Below are 25,468 nucleotides of genomic sequence, written 5' to 3'. Positions count from 1 at the left end.
AATTCCCCAAAATAAAAAGTTAAAAGGGCAAGACTGTACAGCTTCCCTGTGAGAAACCAAATTGAATCTGTCTAACATGAGCTCAAACCACTAGGCGCACTTGGCCCCCAAGGACCATACAATTACAACTGATAAACTGGTTCTACAATGTAAAAGGCAATTCTCACATCCATTGCTCCATCTCTTAAATCACACTTCATCACTACGCATACATGACAGCGATTCTCTTATTGAACATTCTGACGCCAAAGCGTTCCGTGCGCACGGAGGCGTGCGCTCCTATTACCCACAAAACAATGAACCAGAGTCCTAACAGAAAATATGACCAAAGGAAACCATACATTGAATTACATAAACAGAAATTCTACCTCGTGAGTCTTGCAAGTCTTGCACTACAAACATTGCGTCCACTCTGAGCAGGGTAAGTAATTGGTTGGCTAAATGAAAACGTGTCATAAACGTATTACACCTGAGGCAATAAATGTATGGATGGAATGATGAAACGTGCATTTGAACACGTGAAAGCAAACATTTCAACAAGAATAAAAAGCCCTCCACTGGCAGGAGTTGAGAGTCTTCCCACAACAGGCTAATAATTCATTATAACAATACCAAATGTAGTTTCATAGGTAAATCAAACACTTAAAGTAATTGTTATACCCCAAAAGACCAGTACTTCTATGCTGGTAATTGTTGCCCCACAGCGAATCTGTTACAACTGTCTCTGGTTGAGTGTAGAGTAATCCACACGTGGCAAACTACAAAACCTGGCCAGATAATGTCAAGTCAGTCTCAAGTGAAATACGGAAAGTTGTTTAAACTGGCCAGAGAAAATAAAGGGCAGTCGCATGGCATTCAAATGTAAATATATGTTCAACCTCATTGGTTTACTCAGTCATTACTACTGGTAGGTGATTGACATTTGACACTATTTGCAGGTGGAATTGTGATATGTAGAACTTTAAAAAGAGTTGGTCATCTACTGGACTGTCTAATACCTACCTTCACAGTATCAATGAGCCAGGTCAGAGTCCCTAAAACCTGTGGCCAGGTATGTGGAGCTCCCACAGCGAACATGGGACTTTTAGAGAGTGCAAATGGATACCTGCCTGCAGAGAGTTAGTTGTCAGTAGACATGAACCTGCTATGAGGCGAACATGTAGAAATTGTCAGTGAATCACATGGTTTTCTAAAATTATTGATTTACCCCAAGTCTTTGAGAATCCTGGGGACCTCCTCCACTTCGGAGGTTGGCATCTGGAAGATGGGCTCAATGAGGCAGTAGAGGAACTCAAAGATCCTCAGGAACGCCTCGGTGGAGGGACCCTTGAGAGACTTCACTGACACCATACCAGGAAACCACTTCTCTATCAGGAACTATAGGAGAACAAGGGGGAATCCACTGTCAGCAAGACAAAGGACCTGATCATGGACTATAGACTATAGACGGGACTGAGGTGGTGCAGGTCGAGAGTTTCAAGTTCCTTGGTGTCCACATCACTAACAAACTATCATGGTCCAAACGCACACCAAGACAGTTGTGAAGAGGGCACGACAACAACCCCCCCCCCCCAGGACACTGAAAAGACTTGGCATGGGTCCCCATAAACACTTGTTTATGTTTTATAGTATTTTCCAATTCGGTGTCCTTCTGCTCCCTTTTGCAATGAGGGAGTGTACCTAACCAGATTCGTGCAACCGACACCACGCAGTGGAGAGCTTCCGAGGTCGCGGTCGAAGTCAACAAGGATCTGGAGGTCAGGGCCAAGGCTCAGGCTACATACTCAACGTGAGGGATAACTTACTGTATAAGGTGCCCAAACGGTCTAAAAACCCAGAGTAAATCATACCTCCTACTGATATCTCCGATTTGATTTGGAGATGTGCCGTTGTCTGTTTTGCCCCCTTTGCTAGGATTAATGAGGTCATCATCAGTGAACCTTAGAACATCACCAACCACAGGACCGGACCGCCCAATGGGAGTTTGTAATTCCGTGGAGCGCCACTCAAGATCTGGAGGAACATTTCCCCATTTGCTTCATTGCTGAGGAGGCGGACAGGTGAGTGTCATGGCATCATGTTTCATGGTCCTGCAGCATCACCAGAACAGCTCTGCTACTTTGATACTTTCTGCTACTTCCTGGTACTTACCGGTAGGCTACATTCCTCTGGAGAATCATCTCTGTTATGAAATAGTCATTTCCTAAACGCAGCTGGAGAGAAGTTCTTATTTGATGTGGGTGTTTAACAAAACAAATATGACATATTCTCATATTCATATATCCTCTCTTTCATGTCAGGCATTTATCAATCGGAGATGAGCTGGGTTCTGGTGTACGCAGAAACGGTGTTGTAGATTATTTTATGATCAAGGATGATCTATGTTGGAGTGTAAATAGGCATCTTAACAGATAAACCTGTGGACATGAGTACATACGAGTACTACTTACTCCAATATTTATCAAAATCATATTCATGGTGATACTGATTGACTTTTCAGATAGTGCCCATCATTAAGAAGAAACGTTCAAATGGCCCAAACCTAAATCACGGTTTTTACAATCCCGTTGTTGTGAATAAGACGGATACATTTTTAGGATAACAAGATACAGTATCTCCTGTGTCAGTCACAGCCGAAGGTGGTTTGCCACGAGACGAAGACGACAGTGGAAGTTCTCTATCACTGGAATTCATGAGGACCATCTCCGCCTCGACGACCCCAGCAACTCTGCCCGCAACCCAGCAACGCATCTCTAACAGCACCCATGTCATCGGAGTCACCCCCCCCCCCAAATGCCTGTGGCACTCAGACAGAGGTGAGTTTTAACTGAACTGGAAGTAGCAAATAGCCGATTAGCAGCATGAATGAATTTCTGCTTTGCAGAGAGGGTTATTGAATGAACAATTATCTTGGTTGCAGTCCAAGATGAAATTGCATTGAGTCACATTCATTAGATCCTTTGATTTTCCATCCGGGAGGGTGGGCAGCGTCAAGTGTAACATATTATATGGGGATGATGGCTATATGGATATCTCTTTGGGTGAGACTTATTCACTCCTGGGTGTTTGTCTGTGTTATTAATATTGAACCTGGTCGAATGGGTTCCCTTAGAGAAAGGGTCAATACGTAGGGTTTTGGTGAGGAGTGGGCCAGTGGTTCCTGCTGTCCTGTGTTACACCGACACACAACCCTCACACATTCACAAACACTACATACGCACACGCATTAAACACACACACGCATACGGACACAACACAAACACACATGCATACACACACTCACACACACTTTTACACTCATCATTCACTGCTGCTCCTCTGTTCTTTATTTTACTCTTATTGTAATCTTTCCGAATACCTCGTCACTTTACCCTGCCTTCATGTACATATTTACCTCAAGTACCTCGTACCTCTGCACATTGCTGTTGTACTGCCACTCCCGGTATATAGCTCCATTCTTGTGTCATTTATTTTATTCATTTTGTGTTAGTTACTATTTTACATGTTATTTTTACTTTTAAACTCTGCATCATTGGAAATTGGATTGTGAGCAAGCACTTCACTGAAAAGTCTACACCGGTTGAACTCGGCATACGCGATAAATCCAGTTTGATTTAACAACGAGGACCTAATTTCCAAGAACGAAATCCACACCTTCGACAACCCCAACGACATCATCACCGGGCGGAGATCCATTTCTACAGCCAGTACGCCGAAACATGGCGATGTGACCCTGGGCTTCAACGCACACAGGGACAATGTCACAGTCATGGGGGAAGGCTTCGGCCTGTTCACTAACCAGTTTGAGTTCTACCAGACGAGCCAGTGTGTTTCCCCTGACTACCCGCCAGACTTGGCGGTGGAGTAAATCATATACAGTGGGACAAAAAAGTATTTAGTCAGCCACCAATTGTGCAAGTTCTCCCACTTAAAAAGACGAGAGAGGCCTGTAATTTTCATCATAGGTAAATGGGGACAGACTGCTGGATGATTCTGGGTGATACCTCCTCAGTTCAGTGACCTTTGAGCTCTCTGGCTGTAGGTGTACATCAGCTGTTCAGTAATCCTGTGTGAGGCTGGGAACCTCAACACCCGGTGTGCCCAGGACTGCATCAACTCAACCCCCCAGTCTGCTGGTCACCACCACCGCAAGAGAGAAGCCCTTATGCAAACTGCCAGGGTCCCAGGGTCCTTTGTGCCTGAGACTTCCGAAAGCTTAGGTAACTATAGCTGAGGGTAACTACAGCTCAGGACAAGCTAGAAGTCAAATGTTCTACTTTGAATGGTTGAAGTTACAACAGTTCTTATCTGCAAGTCTAGTCCTAACAGGCATTAGCCTCTCAGCCTCCATCTCAGTCTGGATGGAAAGGTGTTTTTGTGTTTCGCAAAGAGTTTTGGTGAAAAGGGTGTTGACTTGTTTTCTTGTCCATCCAGTGACCAACATGAGCATGGTGTTCATGTCTGGGTGTCTCCTAACAGCCGTTGCCAAAGCTACTAGGGGTCAAATACCAGTTAGATGACAGCCATCCTCTCACATGTAGCCTGCAATATTTAAAGAAGAATGAGGGGAAACGTGCTGTCTATCATTTGGCACAGCGGTCTCTAACTTTTACAAGGATTATGTCTTCTTGGGATCAATGAAGTATTCATCCACGAACATACTTAGTGGACACTCCCACTAACATGTTGTAAGAGTTAAGTGTTCGTTTCTCATCATCATCATTTCTCATCATCATCTACAGCTGCAGGATCTTCATTTGATCACACTATAAACTATAAAAACTATAAAAACGTATATGTGTACCTGAGGTTGTGAAAGGCTTCTGAAGTTTGTCATTTCCACTTAGAAATCTCAGACTTGGTTATCCCGTACAAAAAAAAAGGTACAGATCTTTGTATATTTAAAGATGGAATCCGCAGTAGGGGGAAACGGCGACACTGTCCGCCCCCACAGGCGTTGTTATGGTTTTGTTCTGTAGACAAACTACAGGTGCATCGCGCATCATGGTTTCAAAATAAATAAATGCATTTCACATGCTGATGCTCTATCGCGCTTTGCAATGATCACAAACGAACGTGGCAGGTTCACCATTCAGGATTCCAGATTTAAACTAGCTTATCCCCCCCATATTGACTAATTCATGTGATTAGCAAAGCTCCTGAATATGCACTGTCCTCTGCTTATAGAGGTGTGCTCTTTCACTCTGTCAAACTCAGGCGTGAAAGAGGAGCTTTTGGCGTCAGAGGACAAGTGCTTTCTGGTCTTTTAATTCCAAATTGTGTGTGTGTGTGTGTGTGTGTGTGTGTGTGTGTGTGTGTGTATTTTGTGACATTATTCATGACATGGTTAATGAATGTGGACTTTTAACACAGCCAATTTCATATTTGCCTAATTCATTGATTAATTTATTATTGGCCCGTCTGTCAGTTGAAATCCCTTTTAAGCCTACTTCAAACAAATGGACGCTACCAATTTTTTTTACAGACATTGCTCAGGCATAGTCTGTGCCTCTAACTTGTGTTTCATCCAAGTCTGTTTCATCACTCAGCTCTAAGTATTTAGCGCCCTCTGCTTCCCCCTTCATAGTACTGCTCCAAAATCCATTGATGTCATTTTCATAGTGGGTTAAATCCTAATCTTGCACAACAAACATATGAGTTCTTGAAGCAGACGTCAGGTTAGGGTTGTTTTCACCTGAGATAGTGCATCATCAGTTTGGTTCCTTTAGTTAAGACAATTTTATTGATTCATTCATTATATTAGCATTTTTTAGAAAATATACTAATTTCAGTCCTGTAAAATATGAATAAAACAGACTAAAACTGCCATTGTTCTATTGACCAACTACTGGATTACTGTAATAATGATAAACAATACATGTCATTACCATCTTCTCAATAGGAAAAACATCCTTACAACACACTCACATTCATCTTAACCTTATTGTAAAATAAAAGCATGAATGTTACCCGTTACCACGTAATGACTTGGTAATAACAATGGTTAGTGCAGTTTGTTCACTTATGTTCAATAATGACATAATACTAGTTTCGAATACATACCGACTCATTCTTACAGAAACAGGGTCACAGATTGTCAATAAAAGAGAGACGAGGGAGAATCAGAAGTATGATCAAAGATTTTTGTACAACAAGAAGTGCAAGAAATAACAGCAGCATGAGAATTACCAGAGGGCCCTCAGAGACCTCTCTGTGTGTGTGTGTGTGTGTGTGTGTGTGTGTGTGTGTGTGTGTGTGTGTGTCCCTCTGCAAAGGAATGAAGGCGAGTGCAACTAAGTATGAGGGAGGAAAAAAGCAGAGTGTACATGCATGTTTCGTAAAAATGAAGGAAATGAATACTGTATACGAGGATAACCACAGTTGGGTCTATGGTGATCAAGTTCATCATTTCCCTTCTCTCTCCATCTCTTCACTCTCCTCTCCCTCCAGTTGTCCAGAATGTTGTCTTCACCTCCGGTCTGTTGTTGTTGTTATGACGACGTCATACCATTGTCGTTGGCGGGCTCTGGACTATCAGGACCTAGACAGAGAGAGATTTGAAAGTCAAGAGTCCTTGTTCGGCCTCGTCTTATCTCCCATTAAGTATTAGAAAGGTGACTCTCCCTCATCTCCCCAAACAATGCCTAGGCCGCAGTCAACAGGATTTGAATGGCCCTGCACGGCCCAGTGTTTTCTTCTGATCATGTGACACATTGGGTAGACTGTCAATGCCATGTCAATTCCCACTGAGTCATGAAAAGGAGGCTTACAGTACAGTAGCTTATGAACATTCCCATGCTTGCACATACTCATACAGTATGACACAGAGAGGGGTCCAGAGAGCAGATACATACAGACAGTCCTGGGGAAGTCCAGAGATCTGTTTCTGTTCTCTGGGAGTCTGGGTCTTTTCACAGGGGGTTTGCGATCTGAGGACCCCGTCTCCAGATCGTTGGGGCTATTCCGTTCCATGCCTGAAGGGAAATGATATGAGACATACACACAGGGCCACACAGACAGTGACTGGTGACAGTAGGGTAGTTGCAGTAATGTAAGAGTCGTGATAAGCAGAGATCTATTGGATAGTCCCTAGCAGAGGGATGGACAGAGGAATGGTCAGCGTACCTAACAGGCACAATGAGTCAGCATTCAATGGCTGAATAGATATTGTGAAACAAGCGTATGCATGCAGGGATCTGCAGAGACAAACATGTATGGACAGACAAACAGCACACATTCACACATGCAGTGAAGCCACACACGCTCACCCTCACACATACCCATGTCACATGAGTCTGCCTTCCTGTTGCGATGCGGCTTCAGTGGACAACCATTTCTTCCTCCCTCCTCATCTGATTAAATAGTCAAAATTTCAACCTGCCGCCATCATCATCATCATCATCATCATCATCATCATCATCAACAACAATAATACACTATTCATAGCCGTGGATCATTTCTGGGACTGCAGGCACATTTTTATTGACATTTGAGTCATTCAGCAGACGTTCTTTTCCAGAGCGTTATCAATTATCACTACAATGATTTCTTAATAAAACCCTCTTCAGTGAAATTCCATCATAGTGGTACCTTGACAACCAGCATGATCGGGAGAGTCAAACACAGGCTTGGTAGAAGCAGGAGGCACAGGAGGAAGGCTTTTCTTCTCATTAGTCCCTTCGTCTTGACTGACAGGAGCTTGAGACAAATCAAAAGAGGGCTTGGCAGAGAGAGGCGGAACAGGAGGTGTGGTTTTCTTCTCATTGGTGGTTTCCTCAGGCGGAGTGACAGGAGGCAGTGTCTTTGGAGAGGTCTTATCTCTACCAGGCTGTGGAGATAGATTGTACGCATTGTTAAGTCATTGAGACACAAACAACAAACAGCGACACAAGAAACGAGGAGACACAGACAGACGAAACAGACCTTTTCAGGAATGGGGGGCCGCTGCCCCTCTGCCCCTCTTTCTTTCTGCACACCCTCACGTCTCTTTTCATTATTCTCCTCTTCTACCCTGTCTCCCTCTGTCCATCCTATGCCATCAGTTGATTTCTCTACAAAGACAAAAAAGTGCGACACAAAAGTGATATTGTAATTCGGTAACGACTCTACATCCACGTTCCAGCACATGTGGTAGCCGGAGCCAAACGCGGCCAACCGGCTCAAATCGGTCTTATGTAGCAAAATATGAAATCGTGTTTTTTACATTGGATAAAAGTAGAGTCTCAGAGCTATTTAATACAGCTCTAGTTAATACACCTCTAGTTATTTATGTTGCAGTACCGGAGCTTCCCTGCAGGTGTCTCTGTTTAATGCTGGCCAGGCTGGGCTTGCTGCTTTGAGAAGGGGGTTCTGGTTTCTGTCCACAGGGGGCACCCTCCTTCCTGTCCTCCATGGACTCTGTCCCCTCTGTCTCCTTTGTCCGTCTCTCCACCTCCGTCTGTGTGTCTGTCCGAGTGCTGGGCATCGGCAGGTCCTGACAGACTGGCTCTGTCTGTCTGTCAGTCTGTCTGTCAGTCTGTATGTCAGCCTGTTTGTCTGTCAGAGAAGCGGAGGACATTGCATGTCCATTGGCACGGGACTCTGTCTGGGTGTCTGATGCAATCGGCGTGTCCTTCCGTCTGTCTGTGTCTCTGCCCACTGGTCTGATCTCAAAGCTACTGTCTGAGTCCTCGTCTTCTGCTGCGATACAATTGTATACCATCCCGACCAGATCTGAAGGCTGGAAGGTGGGAGAGAGACAGAGTGAAGGGAGTAGATTGTACGGCTTACATTGTGTCTTATATGCCATTTTTACTATTTCATTTTAATTTTACATGGTGGGTCACCATTGACACCGGGGTCTCATTTACAAAGGAGCCCTGCGAACATGAACGTACACAATTTGATACAAAGAATGTAAGATAATAATATAAATACAAGATGAATCAAAACAAACACAACTCTCACATATCACCTCGCTTAAACTCAATCTAAACTGTCCAATGGAGACCAGCAAGTCTAATTTCAAGGTTTGAAGGCTATTCCATGAGCTGGGGGTATAAACTAGTGACAGACCTACAGTGGTACGTTCCTACCTGTCTCTGTGTGAGGCAGTGGGGGCTAGGCCTGCCCACCTTCATCCCAGGCAGTGGTGTGCCCTGGATGGGCCTCGGGGACGGCATCATCCTCCCATTGGCCCCCACCTCAATGATGGCCTCTCCCTTCCCACGATCCTTAGGGTGCTGAATCATAGAGTACACATTCTCTGAGCCACTACTGAGAGAGAGAGAGAGAGAGAGACCGGGAACGAGACAGAGATGTATTTATAAACTGATAAACTGACAATAAACAATTATTAAATAGTTGTTGTTGAACAATTTACAACAAGGACCTGTAATCATATGCTCGCCAATAAATCAACTAAATGTGTGCATGACTTTTCAGGACTCCCTCCGTACTCTGTTTCCTGATTGGAGATGGTGGAGCTGCGATTCTTGCGGAACCCGGAGAAGATCGATAGCACACTGCGTCTCTTCTTCCTCCTCAGGGACTGAGCTTGATGGAGTAGTGACAGCTGACTGGTGGGGAGAGATAAAGATATGGGTAGCTGGGTCACTGAGTGTGTGTGTGTGTGTGTGTGTGTGTGTGTGTGTGTGTGTGTGTGTGTGTGTGTGTGTGTGTGTGTGTGTGTGTGTGTGTGTGTGTGTGTGTGTGTGCGTGTGTGTGTGCGTTTGTGTGTATGTGTGAGTGTGTGCGTTTGTGTGTGTGTGTGTGTGCGTTTGTGTGTGTGTGTGTGTGTGTGTGTGTGTGTGTGTGTGTGTGTGTGTGTGTGCGTGCGTTTGTGTTTGTGTGTGTGTGTGTGTGTGTGTGTGTGTGTGTGTGTGTGTGTGTGTGTGTGTGTGTGTGTGTGTGTGTGTGTGTGTGTGTGTGTGTGTGTGTGTGTGTGTGTGTGTGTGTGTATTTGTGTGTGTGTGTGAGTGAGTGAATTGTGCGTAGCCTACCTGTCAGGCAGGACTCTCTTGGTATAGAAATCCGGCAGTCCATCCTCCATCACGTTGACTCCTCCGTTCTCTGAACAGTGCTGAGAGGACGGAGATAACAGGATTACACCACAACCACCAACACAAATTCTGCTGTCACACTGACACTACTGCCGTGCTCATGTGCAATTATCATGTATCATGTGCATACACCCTACTCCCTATATAGTGCACTGCTTTTGACCAGGGCCCATGGGGCTCTGGTCGAATAGAAGCGCATCACACAGGGATAAGTGTGCCATTTCGGAAGCAGCTGAGGAATCTGATATGCCGCCAACAGAGAGATGCCTTGGGGCATTGCGGATTGGAGAACGTGATAAACGAGTGAGTCATGAGATAGTGCGACAGATTCACAGTCATAAAGAAACCTATTTTTGGGATGCCTCTGGCAAGAAAAACCAGGATGACTCAAATTCTAGAATACAAATACATTGTATTAGAACTGAGAGGTGAATAGATTTGTTTGGCTCAGAGGCCTGGTCAACCCCTACCCCCTAGGTACTTCAGTTTAACTAAAATGATTGGATACGTATTGTGTGTATCACATTTCACCCAGCCTAGTGGGTAAGTTTGAACTTTCAACTTGACCAGCTTTCAGATCTGTATGAAGTGCTTAGGGGGCTATTTAGGATCGGGTCTGGCTCTTCTTTACAGGTCAGAGTTGACTCACTGTTTCCACGGGGACTTGTCCTCGACAGTGCCTTCGCGGGGGGCGTGGCCTGACCTGTGTCACGTGGCGCAGTGGTGCACCCTGGGTAGGCAGGGTGTACAGATCCTCCCATGATGCTGAGCGGGATAGGGGGCCAGAGTGAGTCGGGGAAGAGGTGGGATCATCACCAAGACCTAAAAGGGAGGGAGAGAAGATTTAAAGTTGGGTCAAATTCATGTTAATCCACATCAAATGCCCTGCAGGAAATCTTTATTGTTAAGGTAAGCTCACTCAATCTGGTTGACACCGGACGAATCCTTCTGGTTCTGGAGCTACGTTTCTTGATGGCGATGGTGTCCTAGTAAGACACGAGAGAGAGGAAAGGCAACGTGATAAGAGCAATGGAAAAATGCACTCGTACACGCACACATATACACCCGCCCACACACTTACGATGTTCATGCCCAGGCCTTCCTCGTCGGGGAAGTCCAGTGAGTCTGTGATTCTGGATTGTCTGATGGTGCGCCTGCCTGTCCCTGCGTCCAAACGCTTCGCCTGGGACACCTGACACAGCTAAGACAACCGAGAGGCATTTACAATGCTATATACTGGTCCGACACAATGGGAACTGGTTTGGTCTGAGACTATGCTCTCTGGTGTGAGATGGTGGGGAGATGAAACTGAGATTGAACAAGTCACTGTTCTAGAGGTACACAGAGGTACACAGAGGTACACAGAGGTCCCAGAGGTACACAGAGGTACACAGAGGTCACAGAGGTACACAGAGGTACACAGAGGTCACAGAGGTCCCAGAGGTACACAGAGGTCACAGAGGTACACAGAGGTACACAGAAGTCACAGAGGTACACAGAGGTACACAGAGGTACACAGAGGTCACAGAGGTCCCAGAGGTCCACAGAGGTCCCAGAGGTCCACAGAGGTACACAGAGGTCACAGAGGTCCCAGAGGTCCACAGAGGTCCCAGAGGTACACAGAGGTCACAGAGGTCCCAGAGGTACACAGAGGTACACAGAGGTACACCAAGGTCATAGAGGTACACAGAGGTACACAGAGGTCCCAGAGGTACACAGAGGTACACAGAGGTCCCAGAGGTACACAGAGGTACACACAGGTACACAGAGGTCCCAGAGGTACACAGAGGTCACAGAGGTACACAGAGGTCACAAAGGTACACAGAGGTCACAGAGGTACACAGTGCATAGAGGTAAAGACACATCGAGCACAGAGAGATTAGTATGTGTGTTAGTACCAGGGTTTTGTGAGTGGTGTAGAGCTCCTGAAGGATCTGATCCACTATGGAGTTGGTCAGATAGGAGACCACCGACAGCTTCACGTCCCTGAGGGAGAAAGATAAAAACAAAGAACGAGATCAAGTGAGGGTGAGAGAAAGAGATCAAGGGAGGGGAGAGAGATCAAGGAGAGAGAGAGAGAGAGAGAGGGGGGGGAATACTTCCTTCAAGTTCTCTATTCACACCCTACTCTTTAGTCCAGACCCATCTCATCCCCTCCCTCTTTTTTCCCTCCCCCTCTTACTCCAGGGCTCTGTTGATGTCCTGTGCCGCTCTCTCCATCAGGGCGGTGCGGATGGTGGAGCGAGGGATGGAGACACGTTCTGAGACGGAGGAGAGCGGAGGGCTGAGTCGCTCAGCCGAGGAGGAGGACATGGGACACAGCTCCCGACACAGAGACACCATGGAGTCCACTATCACCTGGGAACGATCCGTCAACAAAGTCATCAGTGTGTCACTCCCTCATCCAATAAATCCTGTCTACGATAAGAGATTCACAGTCCCCATGTTTCCTTATCAGCAACCGTGGCCAGGTCTTCTGCCAGAGAATGTCAATATATATCCATCTATCTATCTTTCAATTCATCCGTCATAGTCTAAATCCAACCATGCAGGGGGAGGTGGAGTGTTGAGTGGTCTACCTGCAGTTCCTTATCAGCAGCCTTGGCCAGCTCTCCTGCTAGAGAGTCCAGTTTCTGTCTGACAGGCCCGTCCACTGAGAGAACATGGGCCAGCTCACACAGAGATGGATAGAGCTGAGAGGGAGAGAGAGGAGCTTAGAATATATTCAACCACACATACATATGCATATTCAACACACACGCACACGCACACATACGCACACACACAGTATAGCTGAGAGAGACAGAGAGAGTGGTTTAGAATATATAAACACGCATGCATACGCACACGCCAACTTACCGCACGGGAGTTTCTGGCCTCCTTCAGGACCTGTCTGGCAGCCTGCAACTCCTCTCCTTCTTCTGAGCCTCGGAGAGCACACACCTGCTGCTGCACACGCACACACAGCCGCTCCATCACCTGACACACGCAGACACATGCGCACACGCACACACACACACACACACACACACACACACACACACACACACACACACACACACACACACACACACACACACACACACACACACACACACACACACACACACACACACACACACACACGTCAGTCCATGGGGTTTTGACTCTCACTAAAATTACACCGTTTACATAAGCTCACAGTATTTGTACCTGTTCAGCAGTGCTGGTGACCAGGCCTTGGTGCAGACGAAGAGCCTGTTTCTGAGAGAACCTCTGGGTCTGGTTGTTCCTCAACAGAGCACGCTGGATCTGAGAAACAAAGTGAGAGGGATGGGAAAGGAGGAATGTCGGCGGTGAAAGAAGACGAGCAACAGAGAGAAGAGGTGGTTTGACGAAGCAAAGTGAACAGGGCAGAAATAAGAGAGACGGACACGAGACACGAGCTGCCGACGACAACAGTCGTGATGTCATGGTGTGACGTCACACCCCAGGTGACCCACCTTGGTCAGCGCTTGGTCAATCTTCTCAGGGGCACTCCGGTAAGCCTGTGTGACATCATTGAGGGGGATGGACATGTAATGCAGGGTGAAGTTACTGTCAAGAGAATGAGTGAGCGAAAATGAAGAAGAGGAAAAAACCCAGAAATCATTACAAATCGATACCTTTTCTATGAATAATGATGAGTCATTGCCTTGGAAATGCTTGATGCGGTAGTTGGATATCACTCTAATGTCTTCTCCTCTTTATGTGAATCCTTGTCACTAGAACTTAAAACAGGCAGCCCCGCCTCACAAACAGGTCAGGGTGCTGATGAAACGCTGTGCAACGACTGCAAGGCAAGCTCAGAGATATGCGTCTCTTGTCTTCTGCCTTTCAATCATGTCCCTCGTGTTCAGGTTTGTTTGAGTGAATGGGTGAGAGCGTGTGTGTGTGTGTGTGTGTGTGTTGGGGTGCGGGTGTCTCACTGTTCCAGGGCCCGAGCCACATCTTGGAATCCTGTAGCCGTGGTGTTATTGCGATCCCACGTCACACTCCTTAGAAGGATCAAATGGGAGGAAGAAAGAAGGAGAAAGAGAGGGATAGATAAAAGGAGAAAAGGAGAGATCATTTGAATAATAATTGACTTGAAAACTGAAGCTCACATACAGTGCCTTGCGAAAGTATTCGGCCCCCTTGAACTTTGCGACCTTTTGCCACATTTCAGGCTTCAAACATAAAGATATAAAACTGTATTTTTTTGTGGGACACAAGTGGGACACAATCATGAAGTGGAACGACGTTTATTGGATATTTCAAACTTTTTTAACAAATCAAAAACTGAAAAATTGGGCGTGCAAAATTATTCAGCCCCCTTAAGTTAATACTTTGTAGCGCCACCTTTTGCTGCGATTACAGCTGTAAGTCGCTTGGGGTATGTCTCTATCAGTTTTGCACATTGAGAGACTGACATTTTTTCCCATTCCTCCTTGCAAAACAGCTCGAGCTCAGTGAGGTTGGATGGAGAGCATTTGTGAACAGCAGTTTTCAGTTCTTTCCACAGATTCTCGATTGGATTCAGGTCTGGACTTTGACTTGGCCATTTTAACACCTGGATATGTTTATTTTTGAACCATTCCCATTGTAGATTTTGCTTTATGTTTTGGATCATTGTCTTGTTGGAAGGCAAATCTCCGTCCCAGTCTCAGGTCTTTTGCAGACTCCATTAGGTTTTCTTCCAGAATGGTCCTGTATTTGGCTCCATCCATCTTCCCATCAATTTTAACCATCTTCCCTGTCCCTGCTGAAGAAAAGCAGGCCCAAACCATGATGCTGCCACCACCATGTTTGACAGTGGGGATGGTGTGTTCAGGGTGATGAGCTGTGTTGCTTTTACGCCAAACATAACGTTTTGCATTGTTGCCAAAAAGTTCAATTTTGGTTTCATCTGACCAGAGCACCTTCTTCCACATGTTTGGTGTGTCTCCGAGGTGGCTTGTGGCAAACTTTAAACAACACTTTTTATGGATATCTTTAAGAAATGGCTTTCTTCTTGCCACTCTTCCATAAAGGACAGATTTGTATATATATATACGACTGATTGTTGTCCTATGGACAGAGTCTCCCACCTCAGCTGTAGATCTCTGCAGTTCATCCAGAGTGATCATGGGCCTCTTGGCTGCATCTCTGATCAGTCTTCTCCTTGTATGAGCTGAAAGTTTAGAGGGACGGCCAGGTCTTGGTAGATTTGCAGTGGTCTGATACTCCTTCCATTTCAATATTATCGCTTGCACAGTGCTCCTTGGGATGTTTAAAGCTTGGGAAATCTTTTTGTATCCAAATCCGGCTTTAAACTTCTTCACAACAGTATCTCGGACCTGCCTGGTGTGTTCCTTGTTCTTCATGATGCTCTCTGCGCTTTTAACGGACCTCTGAGACTATCACAGTGCAGGTGCATTCATACGGAAACTTGATTACACACAGGTGGATTGTATTTATCATCATTAGTCATTTAGGTCAACATTGGATCATTCAGAGATCCTCACTGAACTTCTGGAGAGAGTTTGCTGCACTGAAAGTAAAGGGGCTGAATAATTTTGCACGCCCAATTTTTCAGTTTTTCATTTGTTAAAAAAGTTTGAAATATCCAATAAATGTCGTTCCACTTCATGATTGTGTCCCACTTGTTGTTGATTCTTCACAAAAAAATACAGTTTTATATCTTTATGTTTGAAGCCTAAAATGTGGCAAAAGGTCGCAAAGTTCAAGGGGGCCGAATACTTTCGCAAGGCACTGTACATGACCACTGTCAAATGACAAATTCAGAATTGCACAGCGTGAATAACCAAAGAAGTGCTTGTTCACTACAGAGTGTATTGAGAGCCGTAACACAACCCCTCATCATTACATTATCACTGCATTTAACTACGGCATAGCAACTGCACAATGAACTTTTCCACATCCCCCTGAGTCTCCCTCCCTCCCTCCCTCCCTCCCTCCCTCCCTCCCTCCCCCTTTCTCGCTCTCTCCCAGGCCCCCTTACTCCCTCCTCTCTTTCGCTCCCACTTTCCCTCGCTCCCTCTCTCTTACCTGAGTGTGGTGTTGATCTGCAGGGCTTTGCTGAGCATCTTAGCCCCCGCATCCTCCAGGCTGTTCCCACTCAGGTCCACCTTGCGCAGGCAGGTGTTACTGCCCAGAGCGTTCACCAGCACTGTGCCCCGAGAGCGCAGGCGCGAGTCCGCCAGAGAGAGGGACTGCAGGGCCTGAGGACGGAGAGACGGAGAGAGGGGCGAGAGAGAGGATAAGGGCTCTCAAAACTGAAGTCAATTTGTAAAGTGTGTGTATGTGTGTGTCTTTGAGTGCTGTGTGCTCGTGTTATGTTTGTGAGTGATCAGCATCAACAGCAGTAAATAATTCAGCGAGCTCGTCATGGTGATGCCGTATCTGCGCTGAAAGAGGAGCCCGGAGCCGAGAGAATGAAGCACGCCCCAATGAATCATTCGCTAGGGCCGGAGAGAACATACAGTGTGTCTGCGTAGAGTATGTCAGTGAGTGCGAGTACATAAACATACCCGGGTGGTACGTGCATGAGTTTGTGTGTGCGCGCGCGTGTCTCAGTGTGTGTTCACGTGCATGATGAAACTCACACACTCTTCCTCCTGCACTAACTGCACTAGTTTCTGCAGAATTTCATCCAGCACCCTGCAGACACATAATTGCCACTGTTAGACAAAATACACATCTTCCCAGTGCGTGTTTCTACGTGCCTGCGGAGGACGGATTACTGTCCCTACCTGCCCTTGAGGTTGAAGTTCTTGCCCAGCAGCAAGTGTTTGAGGGAAGGGTGTCTGGAGAAGGCTGGGATGACCCCTAGCAGATCAGCATCCAACCCTGAGAGACACATATGCACAGTATATCAGCTAATGCATATGAACTGGCATCTATGTTGGCCCTCAAAATACTCAGAAGACTGTGGCATGCGTAGGGAAGAGAAAGGCACAAGGGTCACTCACCGTTGTCTGAGATGTCCAGACTGACAATACAGGCCACTCTGGGAAACAGCTCCTGGAGCACCCCAGCACCAGCAGACCTCAACTGAGAGAGAGAGAGAGAGAGAGAGAGAGAGAGAGAGAGAGAGAGAGAGAGAGAGAGAGAGAGAGAGAGAGAGAGAGAAGACTAAATCAGTCAAATGGAGAGACAGGAAGGCAAGGCAATTCGGACAGACAGGCGCCGTACCTCACAGCAGCTGAGGTCCAGGTGTAGGTCACTGATGTGAGGGTTGGAAGACAGGCCAAGGAAGAGAGCTCTGAGAGAGGCAGAGATGGAGAGAGAGAGAGAGAGATGGAGGAGGTCAAGAAAGGTCAATGCATAGCAAACTCATTTCAAATTGTTTTCTTAATTACCGTGACGGATTTCTCCATCAACTTCCCTAAGAGGAAACCATGTGGATTTCTATTCGCACTCACTGAGGGGTGTTACAGCAGTCTTAAAGGATGTGGGATAAAAAGGAGTTTAGAGATTCCTAGAACTACTTGGCCAAGGACCAGTAAGTGCTTCAAGTGGTACACAACAAAAAGACAACTTGATAAGGAGATTGGATTTACCAACAAAACACCTTTCACAATACACACATGTTAAAGAATTCATTAAGTGTAGGTAAATAAATGATGGACTGAGTCAGAGCGTGAGTCAGACATTTTGGGAGGTGGCCAGAGCAGAGTGCCTATCTCACCTCAGAGTGTCCGGAGGGAGCTTCATGGAAGACAGGTTGACGTGCGTAAGACTGAAGGCTGAACTGAAGAACTGTCTGACGACAGGAAGAGTCTCCCTCACTTTCCTGAAAGAGAGAGAGAGAGAGCGAGAAGGAGGGAGAGCGAGGGAGAGAGGGAGAGGGAGAGCGAGAGAGAGAGAGCACGAGAGAGAGAGAGAGGAGAGAGTGAGAGTGAGAGCGCGCGCGCGAGAGAGAGAGAACGGGAGAGAAAGAGAGAAAGAGTGGGAAATAAACAGAGGGAGAGAGAGAGAGAATACAAGATAGAGAGAACAAGAGCGTGAGAGACAGACAGAGATAGAGACAGAGTGGGAGAGAACCGGAGGGAGAGAGAGAGAGAATGCAAGATAGGGAGAAGGAGAGCGTGAGAGATAGACAGAGTGGGAGAGAACCGGAGGGAGAGAGAATGTAAGATAGAGATAACGAGAGCGTGAGAGATAGACAGAGTGGGAGAGAACCGGAGGGAGAGAGAGAGAGAATGTAAGATAGAGATAACGAGAGCGTGAGAGATAGACAGAGTGGGAGAGAACCGGAGGGAGAGAGATAGAGAATGTAAGATAGAGATAACGAGAGCGTGGGAGATAGACAGAGTGGGAGAGAACCGGAGGGAGAGAGAGAGAGAATGTAAGATAGAGATAACGAGAGCGTGAGAGATAGACAGAGTGGGAGAGAACCGGAGGGAGAGAGAGAGAGAATGTAAGATAGAGATAACGAGAGCGTGAGAGATAGACAGAGTGGGGGAGAACCGGAGGGAGAGAGAGAGAGAATGTAAGATAGAGAGAACGAGAGTGTGAGAGATAGAGATAACGAGAGCGTGAGAGATTAAGTTTAAGTTACAAAAATGTTTGTTTTTTTATCAAAACATCTGCTAACCCAACTGGGTGTAAAATATTTTCCTTGTGGACACATACACACACTTCAGGGCCCATAGCAGTTGTACACCAGCTCAAGAATAAACTCATTCTGAGCATGTCAGTAAGAGCCCTCTGAGCCATACCAGGTAACAGAAGCATCCAGGCATTTAATTGGAATACAGGGGACAGTATACTCCTAAATTGTAGAACAGCATAACTAACACTCATTTTAGCCTGACCATACAAATAATTCAGCATATAGTGACAGAAAGAGAGAGACAGAGTGGGTAGAGATAGAAAACAAGGGAAAGATGGAGAGAGAGAGAGAGGAAGAAAGGAAGTGGAGAGAGACAGAAAGAAAGAGTGTGTGTGTGAGAGAGAGAGACAGAAAGAAAGAGTGTGTGTGTGTGAGAGAGAGAGAGAGAGATTTAAGTGTGTGTGTGTGTGTGTGTGTGAGAGAGAGAGACAGAGAGAGAGAGAGAGACAGAAAGAAAGAGTGTGTGTGTGTGTGTGTGTGTGTGTGTGTGTGTGTGTGTGTGTGTGTGTGTGTGTGTGTGTGTGTGTGAGTGGGGTGTGAGTGTGAGTGAGAGAGAGAGAGAGAGAGAGAGAGAGAGAGAGAGAGAGAGAGAGAGAGAGAGAGAGAGAGAGAGAGAGAGAGAGAGAGAGAGAGAGAGAGAGAGAGTGGGTAAAGGGTTAATGGGGGCTCAAGTCAGAGAATGGCATGATGATAACAGGTTCATGTGCTCGCCAACCTATGCGCTCATCAGCATAAATCATGTCTTTGCGTGGCTGCAGTCTCTGTGTGACTGAAGACTGGCTTCAGTCACACAGAGAGGGGCAGCAGATACACCCAGCACAGAGGGGCCAGTGTAGACATTGAACACTGTTACAGTCAATGATTTGGAGGAAAGAGAGAGGGGAAAGAGTGAGAGAGCGAGCGAGAGCGAGAGAGAGAGGGGCGGGGGGTAGCGCTGGCTCTTTCATTCTTATCAGTTCAAACCGATTTATGTTCTATTTAATGTGGCGAGATCAGAGCTCAGGCAGAGCGACCAAGGCTCCACTGACTGCTGCTAGTGAAGGACAGACACACAGAGAGGGAGGGATGGGAGAGGGAAGAGAGTGAGAGGGACATGTCGAAGAGGAGAAGGAGCTAGAGAAGGCGAGAGAGAAAAGACAGAGAAAGAGAGGCATGAGAGGAATGGAAAAGAGAATAGAGAGGGTGACGTAGCAGGGTGACGTCGCAGGGTGACGTCGCAGGGTGATGTTAATTGTCATGAATCTTGCCCTGGACGCAGAAATGAGAGATTTCCGTTAGATGCGCCAGCTACAAAATTGGATATATCGTAAAAGTTCATGAAAACAAAAATGTGCTTTTTGGTCTTGCACTTCACATTTCCATATAATAAAACTCATGTCATATACAGTACAGTGTCAACGTCTATAATCACTATGTATTCACAGCCCTTGACTTTATGTGTTACAAAGTGGGATTCAAATGGATTTGATTGTCATTTTTTGTCAATGATCTACACAAAACACTCTGTAATGACAAGTTTTAAGAAATGTATGGGAAATAAAACGCAAACATATCTTGATTAGATACGTTTTCAACCCACTGAGTCAATAAGTGTTAGAATCACTTATTACAGCTGTGAGTCTTTCTGGGTAAGTCTCTAAGAACTTTGCACACCTGGATTGTACAATATTTGCCCAATATATTTTTCACAATTCTTCAAGCTTCTGTCAAGTTTGTTGTTGACCATTGCTAGACAGCCATTTTTAAGTCTTGCCATAGATCTTTAAGATGATTTAAGTAGAAACTGTAACTAGGCCACTTTCTATGTCATCTTGGTAAGCAACTCCAGTTTATATTTGGCCTTGTGTTTCACGTTAATTGTCCAGCTGAAATATGCATTTCAGTGTCTGTTGGAAAGCAGACTTAACCAAGTTTTCACTAGGATTGTGCTTGTGATTAGCTGTATTCCATTTTAAAAAAATCCTTAATACTCCCTAGTCCTTGCCGATGACAAGCATACCCATAACATGATGCAGCCAACACCAGTACAGTATGTACTGTATGTACAGTATGTGTGGGGTACAGCAATGGGGTAGTCATTTAAAACCCATGTCAAACACTATTATTGCAAGTAAGATTGAATCCAGGCAGATTATTATGTGACTTGTTAAGCACATTTTTACTCCTGAACTCATTTAGACATTTAACATTTAGCTCGCCATTTAAAAAAGCGTTTCATTTGTAAACATTTCTAGAAACACATTTGCAGTTTGACGTGATGGGGTGTTGTGTGCAGACCGGTGACACAGCATTTCAATTTAATAAACGTCGTATTCAGGCTGTAACACAGCAACATGTGGCAAAGGTCAAGGGGGGTGAATACTCTCTGAAGGCCCTGTACATGACGTCATACCCTGGTTTGTTCTGAAGGGCCACGGAACACGCACCTCGATGCGCTCGCGACTCCTTCCTCTGCGCTTCAAAACCACGGTCTGTTTCTCTGAATTGCTTTGTGCAAAAGCCTAAACACTGTAAGATCCTATTTTATAACCTAGTTAGTCATTTTGGCAATAGAACGAGCGTTGAAATAATGCCGAGCTGACCCAGATTGCAATGTAAAATGGGCCCCTTTTTGGATTGTGTTAACGGGATTGCAGGGTTGTGCTCCAATCAAAACAACTACAAGTGTGTCAGGTGAACTGTTCTTCAACTTTGGTGTGAATCATTTTCATTTGCTACCATGATTATGCATTTCATATTTATTTTGTAAGAAACATTTCAATTTAGTCCTACCCATATAGGCCAATTCCCATGAGTGTAAAGGGTTAATGTAAGGTTTGGGTTAGGCATTAGGGTGAGCAGTGTGGTTAAGGTTAGAATTCAAATCAGATTGAATGACTTTGTGGATGTGCCAGCTATTGACAACTCTGCAGAGGTGCCTCCAGGGCAAGATTCATGACAATAAATGCCAACCTGCTCTATAGTAATAGCAGAGAGAGAGAGAGAGATAGTAGAGAGAAGAGAGCAGCAGCGGGGGAGGTGAGGGAGAATGTGTTGCCGCGTAGAGAGCCTGGGGATTTGAACAATAATTCCCTTCCAAAATTAGTCTCATTTTTCACAAACTTTTCTATAATGGATTAATCTGCTGAGCGGAGATGGGGTTGCTGCTTTGCCAGTCCTGAGGGAGGCCAGACGAGAGCAGACGAGAGATGGATCATGTCTGCTCTGCTCCAGCCTGCTCTGCTCCGCAAGGTAGGTAAACACTGGCTCGGAGACGGAATAGATGGATGAGGGGGCGCGTCTTGTACAGTTGGACACATTTCTGTCTAATTCTCTCTACGTGGTACAGGGGTAACGGCCCGTCTCTGACAGAATGTGTTGTGCTCGACACGGACACTTCCCTGAGAGAGGATACTGCTGGTCGCCTCTCAGGGATCAACAAAGTTAAGTGAATCGATATGGATTAAGGTCCATTCAAGGGGCTCGAGAGTCACCTCACCTGTGAGAGAAGCCGTTCTTGGAGAGATTCAGGTAAGCGAGATCAACACAACATCCCCTCAACAGAGCGCCGAATAACTGTTATGGATAGAAACCAGTTAGTTAGCAGGATTAAATCACATATTATGTTATAACACGACAACAAATACACACAAAGATCAATCATGTCAATAAGCTCGGCAGTTTCACGTTCGCTTCGCTAACACCGTCAGGAAGTCATTGTGCAAAAAACGCTAATGTGCCAAGGAAGTGACATTCTAACAAAGTCAACCAGACTCTCTACAGGGGAGATTATATGGAGAAAACAAGACACAAACACAACAACAATCGTCAGAAAACAAAATCCCGAAAAAAAAGTGGCCTCCTTTCATCCCAAAGACACATCAGAGGAAGAGGAACGAGTTGAGAACGAGCAATGGCAGACCAGACGCTTCCTGTCTCAGAACACACTGTAATATTCTATACAAAAATTAATGCTCAACATAAAAGGCATAATATTCCTGCTATTGTGGCAGAATGTTCCTTCCCAAGTTATACAGATGAAATGTCATGCTTATACGTTTGTAGAATCCCAGAACTGTTATACAGATGAAATGTCATGCTTATACGTTTGTAGAATCCCAGAACTGTTATACAGTGTGTCCCGATTAGGGCGTCCACACTTCCACTTTAATGATTATAAAGTCCACTTCAATAACTGGTGTCCCCCAGGGCTCTGTTCTAGGCCCTCTCCTATTCTCGCTATACACCAAGTCACTTGGCTCTGTCATAACCTCACATGGTCTCTCCTATCATTGCTATGCAGACGACACACAATTAATCTTCTCCTTTCCTCCTTCTGATGACCAGGTGGTGAATCGCATCTCTGCATGTCTGGCAGACATATCAGTGTGGATGACGGATCACCACCTCAAGCTGAACCTCGGCAAGACGGAGCTGCTTTTCCTCCCGGGGAAGGACTGCCCGTTCCATGATCTCGCCATCACGGTTGACAACTCCATTGTGTCCTCCTCCCAGAGCGCTAAGAACCTTGGCGTGATCCTGGACAACACCCTGTCGTTCTCAACTAACATCAAGGCGATAGCCCGTTCCTGTAGGTTCATGCTCTACAACATCCGCAGAGTACGACCCTGCCTCACACAGGAAGCGGCGCAGGTCCTAATCCAGGCACTTGTCATCTCCCGTCTGGATTACTGCAACTCGCTGTTGGCTGGGCTCCCTGCCTGTGCCATTAAACCCCTACAACTCATCCAGAACGCCGCAGCCCGTCTGGTGTTCAACCTTCCCAAGTTCTCTCACGTCACCCCGCTCCTCCGCTCTCTCCACTGGCTTCCAGTTGAAGCTCGCATCCGCTACAAGACCATGGTGCTTGCCTACGGAGCTGTGAGGGGAACGGCACCTCAGTACCTCCAGGCTCTGATCAGTCCCTACACCCAAACAAGGGCACTGCGTTCATCCACCTCTGGCCTGCTCGCCTCCCTACCACTGAGGAAGTACAGTTCCCGCTCAGCCCAGTCAAAACTGTTCGCTGCTCTGGCTCCCCAATGGTGGAACACACTCCCTCACGACGCCAGGACAGCGGAGTCAATCACCACCTTCCGGAGACACCTGAAACCCCACCTCTTTAAGGAATACCTAGGATAGGATAAAGTAATCCCCCCCTAAAAGATTTAGATGCACTATTGTAAAGTGGCTGTTCCACTGGATGTCATAAGGTGAATGCACCAATTTGTAAGTCGCTCTGGATAAGAGCGTCTGCTAAATGACTTAAATGTAAATGTAAATGTAATAAGTATGTCAGTTAAGACCATCCTGACCCTTGACCAGACAAAGCATGTATCACTCTTAATTGTATGGTCAAAGTATGAAGCACTCTAGAATGGAGACACTACTAACCGAGTCCACAGTGCAGTCGGTCCCAGAGAGGTCCAAATGAACCAGACAGTTTGGCTGGGCTAGGAACAGGTACATGTTCTGCAGAGAGATAGACGGAGAGAGAGAGAGCCTTTAAAGAGAGGAGTCGGTGCGTGCGCGTGCGTGCGTGTGTGTGCGCGTGTGTCTGGCTGTGTGTGCGTGTGTTACAAGCGAGCAACGATGCGTGCGCGTGCGTGGCGTGTTGATGTGCCGGTCTCACCGTGGCGTCCTCCCCAGACAGAATCCCAGGGTTTTTGCTCAGGTCCAGGTGAAGGAGAGAGTTGGAGTAGTCATCACTGGAGCAGAGGGCCTGGGAGAGAGACATCACTCCTAAGATAGAGGAAGGGAGAGGGGGATGAATGTGAATAAAGAAATATTCATCCGTAGAAATAGTCTGTTGACGTGGGGAAGTCAAGGACCTGCAGAGGAGGAGGGAAAGCGTTTCAGAGCACCCTTATTAACTGGCCAACTATCAGAGCTAACTACTAATCCCATAAAACGCTCCATCTGAAACCAAAAAGACAAATATGGCCCCCTTGGTCCGTTATATTAGAGCAGCGCATTCAAATCTCTTTCAAATCTCTTCACTGCAGAGATTTTGAGAGAGAAAATAGTAACAAGTGCATGCTCAGTGAGCAGTGTCCTCAATAAAGCCCACAAAACGGCAGACGTGCTGGGCCGGACCTTGTACTCTCATGTTGACTTTGAGGCCTGCAACAAAAGGTTGCAATTAGAGCGATGAGGCGAAGACTGTGGAATAGCTAGCCGTGTGCTCTATCCTAGCACAGTAGATCAATCTCATCCCTAATTCGCCCAGGTTAAAGAGGAAATTAGCACACAGCAGAGCAGACAACAGACAGGCACGTAGGCCATCCTCTGCCCACCCATGTGAATCCACACATTCACATATTATGACTGTCTTTTTGATGAGTCATCTGTAAATCTATCAATCTATAAATAGACTTCACATCATAAATGTGCTCTTGATAAATATAAGAGAACATAAACCTTAGGACCCTGCATGACCAAGAATAAAATTCTCTTGAATACCCCAGGCCCAACAGACGGGCGAGCTGAGACCGTCAGGAAAACAATGCTTCACGCTTCAATGGGGCAGAAGGTTGTGTGTTGTTGTGATTCTGGATGGCCATATAGCTAGCAACAATGACAAGAAACTGCAATGTGGGGAATAGTGAGTGGCTCGTTTCAGTTAGTTTGATCTTATTCTTGCTGCCATGTCTTGTTTTGAGGTGTTTCGACTGATACCATGTCTATGCTAATATGGCAAAAATCTGCTCGCTAACCGACAACTGAAACAATGCTCATTTGTGCAACTTTATGTTTTCAATAAACATTGGAGACTAAATATAGTTTACACGTTGTCAACAATCTAAGACAACCCCATCTGTTTTGTCCTATA

General features: G+C 46.0%; 1 protein-coding gene across 5 annotated transcripts in view; it reads right to left on the bottom strand.

Moving 5' to 3' along the window:
- Positions 1-5,715: 5,715 nt before the first annotated feature.
- The window catches only part of LOC118395252 (capping protein, Arp2/3 and myosin-I linker protein 3-like), a 53,506-nt gene continuing 33,753 nt past the window's right edge, over positions 5,716-25,468 (bottom strand). For 2 of the 5 annotated variants that reach the window (XM_052464166.1, XM_052464165.1), the window contains exons 14-41: positions 24,269-24,378; positions 24,031-24,108; positions 22,136-22,212; positions 17,731-17,835; positions 17,235-17,304; positions 17,012-17,093; positions 16,793-16,889; positions 16,646-16,700; positions 16,089-16,261; positions 13,988-14,056; positions 13,523-13,616; positions 13,233-13,331; positions 12,900-13,019; positions 12,620-12,733; positions 12,223-12,398; positions 11,939-12,026; positions 11,122-11,241; positions 10,960-11,026; positions 10,690-10,862; positions 9,981-10,060; positions 9,438-9,557; positions 9,075-9,255; positions 8,281-8,719; positions 7,924-8,051; positions 7,591-7,828; positions 7,269-7,352; positions 6,855-6,974; positions 5,716-6,541 (exon numbers count right to left, since the gene is read on the bottom strand). In XM_052464166.1, the coding sequence (XP_052320126.1) occupies positions 6,492-6,541; positions 6,855-6,974; positions 7,269-7,352; positions 7,591-7,828; positions 7,924-8,051; positions 8,281-8,719; positions 9,075-9,255; positions 9,438-9,557; positions 9,981-10,060; positions 10,690-10,862; positions 10,960-11,026; positions 11,122-11,241; positions 11,939-12,026; positions 12,223-12,398; positions 12,620-12,733; positions 12,900-13,019; positions 13,233-13,331; positions 13,523-13,616; positions 13,988-14,056; positions 16,089-16,261; positions 16,646-16,700; positions 16,793-16,889; positions 17,012-17,093; positions 17,235-17,304; positions 17,731-17,835; positions 22,136-22,212; positions 24,031-24,108; positions 24,269-24,378 (3,407 nt within the window). In that variant the 3' untranslated portion in view covers positions 5,716-6,491. The remainder of the gene's footprint in view (positions 6,542-6,854; positions 6,975-7,268; positions 7,353-7,590; positions 7,829-7,923; positions 8,052-8,280; positions 8,720-9,074; positions 9,256-9,437; positions 9,558-9,980; positions 10,061-10,689; positions 10,863-10,959; positions 11,027-11,121; positions 11,242-11,938; positions 12,027-12,222; positions 12,399-12,619; positions 12,734-12,899; positions 13,020-13,232; positions 13,332-13,522; positions 13,617-13,987; positions 14,057-16,088; positions 16,262-16,645; positions 16,701-16,792; positions 16,890-17,011; positions 17,094-17,234; positions 17,305-17,730; positions 17,836-22,135; positions 22,213-24,030; positions 24,109-24,268; positions 24,379-25,468) is intronic. The other 3 variants (XM_052464167.1, XM_052464168.1, XM_052464169.1) reach the window with 3 other exon arrangements.

The sequence above is a fragment of the Oncorhynchus keta genome, chromosome 15 (assembly GCF_023373465.1).
Source record: "Oncorhynchus keta strain PuntledgeMale-10-30-2019 chromosome 15, Oket_V2, whole genome shotgun sequence".
In the NCBI taxonomy this organism is placed as follows: Eukaryota; Metazoa; Chordata; class Actinopteri; order Salmoniformes; family Salmonidae; genus Oncorhynchus; species Oncorhynchus keta.
Note: the sequence above shows the minus strand (reverse complement) of the source record. Positions and strands in the feature narration are given on the sequence as shown.